The sequence below is a fragment of the Cheilinus undulatus genome, linkage group 1 (genome assembly GCF_018320785.1).
Source record: "Cheilinus undulatus linkage group 1, ASM1832078v1, whole genome shotgun sequence".
NCBI lineage: Eukaryota > Metazoa > Chordata > Actinopteri > Labriformes > Labridae > Cheilinus > Cheilinus undulatus.
This window is the reverse complement of record NC_054865.1, coordinates 42,847,741-42,860,925: the sequence shown is the minus strand read 5'-3', so window position 1 is coordinate 42,860,925 and position 13,185 is coordinate 42,847,741. Positions and strand designations below refer to the sequence as shown.

Genomic DNA, 13,185 nt, shown 5'->3' with positions numbered 1-13,185 from the left:
ACATCTTTTCACTCAAATTGTTCCAATATCCTGGCTTTGATTGATATTGGTCATGGTAGCCAAGCATCAGGTTCATTCACGTCAAAGAGCATGGTCACCTTTCTCTACTAATGTCTTCATTAAGACTAAATCTTTTCATTGTAATGCAACTCATGTAATATGTATACTGTCCTCACTAATTGCATTGTTTTTCTATATCATTAACAAGATAGTTTTTTGTGTCTTATATGTCCTAAAAGCTAACCATTAATATAGACTCATAATGAAACTAATCTCATATGTACCTTAATTTGTTCCTGACAGTTGTGTACCTTTTCCTCATTCAGTTGTTCTTTTCTCTTGTTTTCTGTCTTTTTTTCAGCTTGACAGATTTGCCAGTATCCGGATTCCAGGCAGTAAAAAGGAACGGCCAACATTGTTGCAGTCTAAACACAGCAATAATGATTGGTCAATTTCCTCATCGTCCACATCGCACCAATTTGAAGAGCTTTCATCGAAGATCACCTCAGAAAAAGAGATCTTGGCTCTGTTTGAAAAGATGATGGTGTGTTGTTTTTATTGTGGTACAATATCACAGAAGTGCCATTTTGATATGTAAAATTGTCATTTTTTATTCATAATGAAACACTTTTTTGTAAGATTTATTTTTGGGCATTTTTGTGCCTTTATTCGATAGATGAGGACAGTGGAAAGAGTCGGGAACAGGGATGAGAGCGGGGGAGAGACATGGGGTAAGGGGCCTCAGGCCGGATTCGAACTCAGGCCTTCCGCGTAAATGGGGCGCGCCTTTTACCACTAGGCCACCTCACCAAACATTCACCCAGACTTAAATTAAACCTTTTTCCTGCTAGCCTGCTTTTCCATGAAAGGTTGTGGTGAGCCGACGTGAAAACACAAGGAAATATTGAGGAAAAACTCACCATGAGCAGGGTTGACATTTATATTCTTGAACTTGCACAATCATAGACTAACAATGACAGGTGCAGTCTCAATAGGGCTGGGCACTTAATCACAAATTAGATTAAATCACAATACGGCTATTTCCAGAGACAGTGCGATATTTCTTTGATCTGAAATCTGTCAAAATACCAGCTTGATACAATCTTTTTCCTTTTTTTGCTCTACACATTATGCCAACATACAAGTGCCTTTTTTATTTTTACAAAAATTATACTTTTCTTTTTCTTGTATGTTTTTCTTCATCAAAATGAGAATAATATAAAAAATGATTATCCCTTCAATATAGCAGTTGATAATAAATTTTCTATATGAGCCAAAATTGCAATATTTTTTTCTGAATTGTTAATCCCTAGTTAAATATATCTAATATTCTCCTTGCTATGATAAAGAATGATTTCTTGCATGTTTCTTGAACAACATATAAGATGAGGAATCTAAAAAAAAAATGCATATTACGTAGCAATCACAATATGAGGGGGAAAAAATTGCAATTAGATTATTTTCGCAAATTGTTCTTCTCTAATTCTCAGTGCACTTAATAAAACAAGTTCATAACATTTTTCTGTTCAAAAGTATGTAATCCTCCCCTCTTTTGCTGATAACAAGAATACATCATTGTACGTTAGCACTGATGTAATTCTTCATATGTTTTTATCATAGTGTCATATGGCAGAGTTTTTTGCTTTACTTGCAACCTCCCTTGTTTTTTTTTTTTAAGGTTGATTCTTTTTTTCTGAGGCCTCGTCAATACGGAGACGAATAACCCTGATACGCATATGTTTTTGTCATAACGGCATTTCATCCACACAGAAACAGCGTTTCGGGAGGCCGTAAATGCTACATTTTGAAACCGGCTCCCAGAGTGAACAATTCTGTAAACACTGACCATTTAGTCTCCATGTGGACAGCCAACGGCATCTGTCTTGAAACCATTTCATCATACATGGCATAGCCCACTTAAGCTGCATGTGCAGGTCAAGCCAAAACAACAACGGCGGATTAAAGGGTTGTGTTTGTGCTGCAGCAGCTATTGAGCTTATTCTGGCTTTTACAGCAAAATCTGATACTCCTTTACCACCACCGAGAACAGCATAAACCAGATGTTCTAAAATCCACCGCTGAGAAACACCAGAAGGGCAACTAGGAGAAAGTTTGTGGCAGTTTTCTGTAATGTTCTTCTCTATTTGGGTGCATTTCCATGGCAGCGTTACAGCACCACTTACAGGCTTGGCATATATACTACAGTGTTTTAAGTCGTTTTCAGTGGTTCTGTGCTTACACAGAGATTTCCTGAAATGATCCTGTGTTTACGTCGATTTTTTTCAAAATGTAACAGAAATATATTGTTTCGTCTCTGTGTGGACAAGGCCTGTGATTATTCCTTGTTTGACAGAGATCAACTGCATGTGTGAACAACCAAGTGGAAGATTTAGGGGCAGACATTTTCAGGACTGCTTGTGTGAAAACTGTTGTAAATTTCAAAAACAAGAAGCCTAAAAGAAATAACTACAGTATTTAAGGAAAATGCAAAAGTCACATTGTTTGCCTGCTTAATGTCTGACCGCGACAACTATTTTTTACTTGTTCTAAATTTCCTTTCCACAGGCTAAATAGATCTTAATGTGAGCCTTTTGTTGTTGGCAAACACCAAACTTTGTTTACATGTATAGGGAGAAACCCAAATAACAGCACAAGTGCTACAAGCGACCATTAAAGCATCACTCTTAAAATAACAGGCTTACTTTCTAACACAAGAAATTGCTGTCACTACATAAGAAAGGCTATTATTATTTCAATAATGTCTTATCCTCTAATTTAATTGGAGTCCAGTTTTTAAATACAATTTTCAGAATTACATTTTCTGGCCAATATGGAAAATGAATAATTAAAATCTAAAATGAAGGTTAATGGAAAAATGTGGTAGAAAAGATTCAGCTGTCAGCACTAACTACACTAATAATGCTAAAGTGCTGTATAATTAATACACTGTAGGAAAAAACAAAGCAAAGCCAGAGGTGTTGCTTGGATACAAAAACAAGAATATTAAGGATTACATTTTTAACAAGATGTCTCCCCTTTCTTCCCTGTCTTTTTTAACTTCATTTTTACAGGAGGACATGAACTTGAGTGAAGAAAAAAAGACTCCTCTGAGAGACAAAGACCTCAGCACAAAGAGAGAAATGGTCATCCAGTATATTTTTGCTGCTTCTAAAACTGTAAGTTTTTGAATGTCTTTTTTTTATATTAGTTCTTGTGTTTTCTTCTTAACCTCATGGTTACATGATCTAAGGTTTCAAATTGATTACAGTGGAAACCAGGTATGGTTGTAACACAGAGTTGAAAAACCTCCATTTCCATAAATCAGGGATAAGTAAGGAGGCACATGATCATTTCATTGATTACCCACTTCCTCTCTGACACCACATGGTAGTTTTCAAGGCTGAGAACAGTTGGACGTAGATTATATAGACAAAAAACTGCTCTTTGAGGTAAGTAAGTATTATTTATCTAAGACCATATTTTGTTTAGTTCTAATATAAACTGTGGAGTTTTATTGGATTACAAGCTGGTACAATTTCATTTATTTGGACATCTCTGTATCTCTGAGTGATGGTATAAGAAACACACATGGGACACAGTTGTAGAAACACAGTCAGCCTTTGCCAGTAGGTCATCAAATTTTAATACTGGTCTTCATCATATTTGTTGTTTTGAATTTATTGCATCACAGCAGAAATAGTTAATACGAGAGCATCACAACACAAATCAGAGAGGTTTTGTATCCATACTTGCAAACATTATCAAGTACTTGAAGGCAGTTGATTAGACAGAGTGTATGTGGGTTTGCTTTCATGGTTGATTGGTCCTCCTTCAAAGTTTCAGCAATGAGCCCTAAGCTTTTCCTTTCCTCTGGATCTTAGAGGGTGATAAAACTGTCAGTGTTCAGAGAAAAAAAAACGATTACATCTCCAAAGAAATGGAACGATGGATCATTCTTTCTCCCCCAGATCAAACAAGGCCCTGCTTTACATTGATTTCACTTACCCTCAAGATTAGAATCCTATTGTAAGACCACAGTTTACAGGTGGGACTCCATTAAACGTCTACCCAGGAGCATGGTGATACTTGTGATGAATTCGGCACATGGACTTAGATTGAATTATAATGAAATGCAGCCTGCCTGAGGTTTTCTTTTTTGTTGATTTCATATTTAGTGAAGCTTTGATATAACCTCTTTCTGAGGATACCTCCTACTTTAAATCAACTCTAACAAATATCATAGATATTAACAGTGCTCAATTTACCTAAAATTGCACTTCAAACAGTTCTGATTTTCCGTCACATATTTATATTTTAAAGGTTTTTCTGATTTACAAGTGGGCACCATGTCTTGAAAATAGAAGTGTTGCATTTATTATCTTCGCTTTAACCAGACATCCCCCCAAATTTGCCTCAGGCTGTGAATCTTAAGTTACCACAGGGGCCAGCCTGTTTATATGCCTGTATTTTTTACCTGCATGTTAAGGTAATGTAGCCACTGGCCAAACTGAAGCATATTTCACATACTTCAAAAAGCTAGTTTTATCAAACACCACATTTACAGAAGATGCGGTAAAATGCAAGTTCAGAAAGAGATGCTGTGAAAATAGGCATGCTGACATGCAGCATTTCTCTTATGTCTGTTATTACTGAATTAATATACCATGAGAGTAGGTGTAAGAGAGTCCGCAGGCTGGATTTCATTCTGCTTTCAATTCTTAAATCACCCTTAAGACCATGGTGTGGCCAAATGATGACCATTATTTTATGAGCATGTCATGTCTCATGTATCATTTGCTTTCTCAGACCACATCAGACCCTTAAGCAATAACGAACTTAAGGTAATGATATACTGCAGGGATTTGTGGATAGAGATTGAAAACAAGGTTGAATTAGCCTTCATGTTAGCTGTTAATCTGTGATGTTCCAAAGTGCTGCATTGACTACAGTCCACAGATAGCTGTTGTGTTTCTAACTTTATGATTGATATTTATCTAAGCAATAATACGGTAAGGGTCATTATTTAACTAGCAGTTTTATTAAATCATTACTTTGTATCAGGGTCTCATCAATCAATGTTCTCATTGTTTTACAGTCTTTATTATACATGGCCATTTTTCTCTCCCCTTATCTGATGAAAGAGACGATTGAGTAGAAAAGGTAGGGAGTAAATTGAACCTTATGTCAAACTGTGTCTGATGAGTTTCAAAGCATAACAAAATTACTGTGTGTAAAGCTGAGCGTCACAGGAAGAAGGCATCATTCACCTATCTCTAATGTAAAATTTTGTACTGTTAAAGCACAAATATGCTTGATATAGAAAGGAGGGTTGTCTAACCTTTTATTTGCGTTGACTGCTTGATATGTTTGACTCGTGCCAGGTGAGGTTTTCCTCCTAACAAATGTTCAGCGATAAGGGGAACTGCTCACTGACACACCTTTACCTTTATCCCTCCACTGCTTCATCCTAACTGATGTAGCTTATGTCCTGTGCTGACATCATGACATGTGGCTCTCAGGGTGGGTAGACAGTCTTTGGAGAAACAACAGTCATGTAATTTGTTACAAAAAATAATTGCTGACCTTTACTATTGTGTTGTGCAGCTGTAGTTTGCTTGAAAGAACAATTTCTTCTTTGAGACTCCACTGCTGATTTGTCTTCACTGCCCCTGCTGTGCAGGAAATTGTGTTTGCCTTGGTGTTGCTTTTTAAAAGGCCTGGAATAAATTTAAGAAATAACTCTTTTCTTATTTTGAAATGACTAATACTTGGGATGGGGGTGATTGAATAGTTCATTAAAGTATAATTAATCTTTTTTTGGTGCCACTGTTTGGTTTAATTCCCTTCTACGAGTCTGTGTTGCAAAGATACCTCACAACTTAAGTCAGTGACTTTGGTGTTGACAACTTTTTAATGTAGTGAGTTCCTAGAACTCACAAGTGTTCATCTGAATGTTTCCCAGGAAAAATAGGACGGGTGCTATTTTTAATAGTTCTTTTTTGGAAATGATTATGTATAAAATACATTATAATTGTTAGAGATGAAATGGTTTTGATGATAACCATGATAACATTCTCCCATGGTTATCATGCCATTCAAATTATTATTCATTAAGTTATTCTTAAAATGATCAGTGATAACCAGGCTATAGTATCAAGGTAAAAAATGTCCAGACAGCTTCCAACTAAGGTTTGTTTACTTAGGTGAAAGGAATAAAAACATCTATAGGTTGACTGGGGACTTAAAGAAACGTCTCAGGGAGGAGGAGACATCGCTGTCTCACCTGTCCTTTCTCACCTGCACTACTTACTGTCACTGCGTGTCAGAGCAGTGGGAAACACTCAATAAAGAAGGTACAGGAGCACGTAAGCAATTCATAAGCTGAAATATATCAGTATTATGATCAAATCAAAACAAAATGCGGTACCTTCATCCTGTGACTTAAAAATATTAATCCCATGTAGAAAATCTGCACTGATATTGGCACACCCAGAGTTAATTGTATAATGATGTGTTCAGGGTCAGTTTAGAAAAAAATGAGAGTACATAGGAGAATGTGCGTAAAATGTCATCATGTCTTTAATGCAACATCAGGAAAACTAAAATTCAATTTTCAATGAGAAACTTGAATAAATTCAGTTGTGAAGGCTAGAGTAAATGGTTGACTTTTTTACTTACGGTCCTCAAAAATTCCAGCCAAGTCCCGGCTGCTGCATTGTTGTTTATGCCGCTCAGCTATCTACAGTTCCCTTTTGTTTCAACTTCCTAAATACCTGCTTCGATATCTAATACAAAATTGTCTCACACCACCAACTTTCCTGCATAGTGTTCAGTGGCTCTAAAATCCCGTGGAGATAAGCTTTTGTGACATCATTCAAGTTTATCACATGATTATTCACCGCCTAAATTAGCCATGTGCTGTGTTACATACATAAACAACCCCTAGCACTGAACAGGACGTAGGTTGTAGGAAAATTGTCTTGAGTTTATATGACAGGATCCCATATAACATATCTTTTCAGTAACACAATAGGCCTATATATTGTGGAATTTTTCACTACTTACTTATTTGGTAATTGGGTTGATTTTCAGCTGAGCGTTTTGGCCGTTAATGACTTTGTCTGTCGGACAACTGCCTGTGAAACAGACTAAAATGCTGTAAATACAGGCTAACGTAAACCCTTGTGAAGACAAGAACTTTAAAATGTAAAAAAAAAAAAAAATAGATAGATATGACAGATGGAAACGTGGCCTTTGTAACTTTCTAGCTCAAGCTCTACCAAGCTTCTATTAAGGCGTTTGTCCATAGCTTGCTTTCTTAGCGTGGGGAGCGCTTATTTTAATTCAAAACCAATGTAGTCCAGCATTCTGAGCACTCCGTGCCCTGGGCGGTAAAAGCTCCCTCAGTGATAGCTATTTTTGTCACCGCACTTAAAGCGCTCTAAGTTGAAAACTGTTCAGCTTTTTGGAACAGCGCTGCGCTCGTCAGTGTCACTTACACTGCACTTGCCGATCAAAATCAAGAAGGGGCGGGACTTCTGACAATAGTGGAAAAAAAACGATCCGATTAGTGTTTCTTTGTCTTTTTTGAGGGAAGTTTTCAGGTCTGAAGCTGCTTCCTTTATCAGGACAGGATTCTTTTACATTGTCTATATGTCTGTGTGATATTTCCTTGAAATACAGCAATATGAAGCATAAGAGCTGTTTTAAAACTATGTTAGAGATCTATGTTGTAGATTCTGAGGAAAGCGGGAACATAGCAACAAGTCCTGGTGAAAAGCACTCAGGTTCTGATCACTGCCAGTGCAAAAGAGGTGGCTGTGGACACACAGCCTTAAAAATGTATTGTTTCTTTTTCTACCAAAAACAGAAATGTAGCCTAGCAGTAGTATTAATAAGGACTCTGATTGATTAGAAGCCTGCGATTTAGAATATGATGTGTCGTATATCTGTTTTTTCTTTGGGTTCTTTGGTACTTTTCTGTACTATCAAATGCAAAAATAACAGTTACTTGTTTAGAGCATATCGTATAAAAATGATCAATGTAATGAAATCTGATAACCTTATAAATAAAGTACCTCTGTTAATGCACATTTGATAAGGTTTTCATTTTGGCTTTTAATATATTAATGTTTTGACGTTTATACAACCAAAAAGTGTATGGTGCTCTGTGCTGCTGCTTTGATTCGTAGTATGGTTTTTTTATAGAAAACTTGATAAAACCATTCTAAATGATGGATCTGGGCTTTTTGAAGATTTTCTGCAAATTATAAGAATACCATGATAAATTGATGAACATGACATTGTAGGTCACAATAATTGTGATCTGAAATTTGAATATGTTATATCTCTAATCATTATACATACTCAGAATTTTCAGATGTTATTAAGTCCATACAATTTTGAATGTTGTTGTAAAATGTCAGTATAAAATATTATCAATAACATACTTGTTGTCCTCCTTCTGAAAATAATTCTTCTGTTTATGATAATTCTTTTGTGTCTGATGGTACCACTTGCTTAAGATGTACTTTTCCCCTGAACAGTATAGCATGAACAGGCTGTCACTGACATGAGTAAGCACAGCACAGAGCACTGTTGACATGAGTCTAGAGATGTACTACTTTTTGTTTGAGCACAATCCAATTTAAGACTGACTCTGTGAGTAGCTAGACCATGTTATGTAGATATCAAGGCAGTCAGCCAAACTTCAAGCCAAGTAGTATTAAGGAACATTATGGACGAGTAGATTGTAATTAGACCATCATTTATGTTCACTATGTAATACAGGGACATTGTGATTACATATGCCAACTACATAAAGCTGCATTTAAATGGCAATCTGAGGAATGCTTAAGTGCGTACATAGGTTGTTTTGGTACATTTAAAAAAAGATATGACCTAAAATGTATATCACAGTATTTTTTAATTACTTTGCGATATTATATCAAGGTTTTTCAAGATTAAGAGATGTTTCATTTGATTTCATATTCAGGTGTTGCAACCCCGCTTTCACCCTAAAAACAAGGCTATGATGGCATACTTAACACAAGTCTGAGCAAAAGATCACAGAAATATGATTTCATAAGTCTCTCTGTGTTCACTTCTTCCCACACCTGTAGTTTAAGTTTCCTTTCTCTCCTGCTGAGGTACTGTATGTCAAACAGCTACTGGCAACACCAATTTTACTTATGGCAGTGTACACAATAAAAGCAAAATACCAACTACAGACTTTTATTGTAAAGAACTTGCTGGAAAGCAAATGTTTATCAGTTGTCTTGCTTACCTTTAGCAGAGATGCTGGTGAGTGTACAAAGTTGCGGTGTTTACAGCTGCTCCTCAATCCTTGTTAACGTCCCAGCCCACTTCTTTGAATCATCATTTACTCAAAACACGTGAGCCATCAGTTTCAATACACCTTTTATGTTTTTAGCCATTAGCCAAGATGTTTTAGCCATTTTAAAACAAATTGCTGCAGAGCTTGACTCAGGACAAACCAAGTTGATCTATCACAGCTCGGACAGGCAGGCAGAGACGCTTTGCTAAGCGAGCACACTCACTGTATGTTGCTGTTATTCAAGATGTCAAACTTGGACAAGAGAGAACACACAGTTTACCTCACTGCTGTGCTTCACGTTAGTAACTCTGGCACAAAGGGACGAAACACAAGAAGTTACTAAAACAGCAAAAAAGATCACAAAAGATAAAAACAGAAATCAAAAGCTAGAAAATGAGTAAAATGTCTTTTTGGAAATCTTGTCTCTTTTACTCTCTTTACTCTCTTTTACTCTGACATAAAAACATCTGATGCAGCTGGTACCATATTTTGTTTTCATTACATTCCCATGATGTCTGTAATAAATCTCTTGTGGCAGAAACTATACCCATGCTGGTACCAGTTTACCGCCCTCCACTACCAGCTTACTTTAGTTAGCTGTGGACTGAAGAAAAATGATTGAATTAACTCAAAGGTTTCCAATAGCTTTTTCCAACTTTTGAAATGGAATGTTTTCTAAATTAATACATTACTTACAACAATGATTCAATCAGCAAACAATAATTATTCATATTTGAAAACACTGACCAGTTCCTGTCTTTGAATTTCCCTCCTGCATGCAATAATTCAGAGGTAACTGGATCTTTAGGTGTTTGATTATTCTCATGGATTTTACATTTGGAAAAGTATAGAAAAATCAAACGAAGATAATACTAGAGTTCCATAACCTTGCAAAGTAGATGGATTTGCCAGACTTTATGTGTCATCAGGCGAACCCATCTTGAAAAGCTTGAATTCCACAACGTTTATGCTGAACCGAGCACTGCTCGTACCAACCAGTATCATTTAAGGAGACTGAGGCGGTAGCTAAGAGTGAGGCTCAGTTGTATTTGAGGTTCTTTGTAATGGCTGCCTGCCAGAGAGCAACACTGAAAGCTTTTCATGACATAAAAGATGTTTTCACTCTTCTCCCGGTCTGCTTCAGCATGAGCTTGTGATCGTTACAGGTGGGATTCGTTGATGTATCTTATGGCTGCTGCCACAGTAGCTGTTAGCTTGGATGTAGCTGTAGGAAAGCAGCAGTTTAATCAGAACTGTACCACATTTCTTTTTAAAACAAGAGCAAAGAGCCACACTGAAAGGTTGTCTCTGCAGAGAAGACATTTGTGCATGTCTCCTGACTGGCCTTGGCATGCATTTTATTCACAGAGAAGCTCAGCCATTAACAGTCTGCTACAGTGGTAACCTGTCAGCTCAAGAGAAGTGCATGCATATGACGTAATTTTGTCTAGTTGCTCTGATTGGTCTATCATGAATATGACAAACAACGTTCCTCCAATTACCTTTGGAGGATTTCTTGAAAAGTCCTGCCCTCCCCAAATGCTTTCTGTGGCAGCTTTTATAGATGAATGTGAAATAAATCCGTGTAATGATATTTAAAACAATTGATCTGGCATGTCAGGTTAGGAGTGCCATTCTTTTGTGCTCCAGGTGCACCACAAACACATTTCAACAATGGGGTTCACTCTGTTTATCTATTTTTGTGGATGAATTGAAAGTGAACAGCTTTCCAGTATCTACTCAGAACTTGTATCCCATATACAGGTCGCTTACCTGATAACAACACAACATTAAAATATAGTTGGTGTGCTGAACTACTATCCTTTTAACAGTGGCTGGGTAGACATCTCTTCCTGATATATATTGTATGGAAAGCTGAGGATAAAAACCTGCTCTAGTCTAAAGCTGATAGCCGCTGTAGTGCAATTTTGCCAAACTTAAATTAGTATCTTCCAAACCTTCTTTATCAAAATAAAAACAAAATCTAAGAACGTTTCACTTCTTGGCTGTGTAAACTTGTCACTTCCCTTGGATGAACAGGGGAGTAAACTTAGGAAACTTTTAACCCTTAGAACTCACAGCTATTTTTTTCATCATCATGTCTCGTCTGGAGTCTGGACTTTTTGTTTTAAAAGACTTATAAAACATCAACCCTGTGGTCAAGCTCTATACATACATATATTTTTTTTTTTCTGGGACTGTTACGGCCTCTTAAAAATGACTAGTTTAAACAATGAGAATAAGGCTCGTACAGAAGAGACCATAACATATAAATGGACACTGACAAAGGGTTTGAATTTCATTAAGTAATCCAAGCTTTATTTTTAATAAGCAATAGCCAATTAATTAATTAAATCAATCAGCAGAAAATAAATCAATGAAATTAAAAGGGCTGCAGCCGCCAGCCAAAAAGAACAAAAGAGGGGTGATGGACGTGGCTAACCTCGCAATGGGCCATTGGACCAGCCACCACCCCTAACTGCAACTACCTAACCAAAAAGAAACTACCTATTTAATCAATAAAAGAAAACAATGAGAAAATAGGACTACCGACGACTACAGCCAAACTAAAGTAAGCAATCTAGACATGCTTGGAGGAGGAAAAGAAAGAACGGGAAAACCAAAACGGTTGGAAAACCGAATTAACTAATGAACAACGAAAAGAGAAGGTTAATCAATATAAAACAAACCTCCTCATGGGTGAGTGTGGCATGGTGTCTGGCTCTGCTCTGCCTGCCCTGCTCCCCTGCCACTCTGAATACTCCCCCTCCTCCACCTTGAGTGCTAATAACACTCAGGTGTGCTGCAGCCCGCAGGTAGAGGGAGGAGGGAGACCAGAGAGCCAGGGAAGAGAGGGCATGCAGCACTCCAGGACGCACGTAACAAGGACAACCTGGGCTTTAAGGATATATCTAATACCTTAATGTCACTTGAAGTTTTAAAAAGTTACAAGACTCTAAAGACAAAAGAAAAAATAAATCGGAATTTGAAACTCAGCGATTTGTATTTATAACACACAGAAAACATTAGCGACCAAGCCTTTTCTTTGCACAAACTTGTTCTCCCATCTTTTGGGGACAAAACAGTGGAAAAATAAAAATTTTGTGACCAATGGTTTTCAAAGTATCTAAATATATACAAAGAAAAGTCCATGCGCTTTGTTCACTTGTGCCATTCCCAAAGCAGTAGAGGCGCAACTGGATGACTACAACTCCCACAATGCATTGCGGTAAACATCATGACGATGCCCTGGGCAAAAAGCTGAAGTAAGTGATCGAAAATGGTTTAAAAATGGATAAAAAGACGCTTATTATCGGATCTAAAAATATGGATTCAATCTGTAAAAACCCTGAAAAATCACAGAAGTTTTGGGCTCACTAGAATGGCGTCCTTTAGGGCTAGGGAGACACTGAGGGTAACAAACGAATGGCAGGAAAGTCACCTTTCAGAAGAAAAGGGGAGTAAATGTCTATGACTTATGGTTCAAAAGTTATCAGCATTTTTATAAACTTGTCACTTCTTGTTACTCACGACAACACCGTCCTCAGAGACCCCGGAAAGTCAGCTGAGTTCCGGGCTCACTATAAAATATTCTGTAAGAGCTACAAATGCATAATGCACATAATCAGAAAGGCACAACGGAGAGCTTTCAGATGAAAAAAACAACTAAGTGTCTACGACTTACTGTTCAAACGATACCAAGTGATCTATAAGGGGATTTGTCTGCGGCATGGATCTGTGCTGTGTGAGCTCTAAGGTTTAATCAAGGCATAGGAACAGAGATCACTGTCCCAGTATTGTTGAAACATAAATTGTGGTCTACAGGTTTGCTTATTCTAATTGTGGCT

At 37.1% G+C, this 13,185-nt stretch overlaps 1 protein-coding gene across 4 annotated transcripts in view; it reads left to right on the top strand.

The window, feature by feature from the left end:
* Nucleotides 1–13,185, top strand: part of LOC121507470 (protein diaphanous homolog 3-like) — a 275,220-nt gene that overhangs the window by 10,827 nt on the left and 251,208 nt on the right. For all 4 annotated transcript variants that reach the window (XM_041784019.1, XM_041783949.1, XM_041784028.1 and 1 more), the window contains 2 exons: nt 362–544; nt 3,072–3,176. In XM_041784019.1, coding sequence (XP_041639953.1) covers nt 362–544; nt 3,072–3,176 — 288 coding nt within the window. The remainder of the gene's footprint in view (nt 1–361; nt 545–3,071; nt 3,177–13,185) is intronic.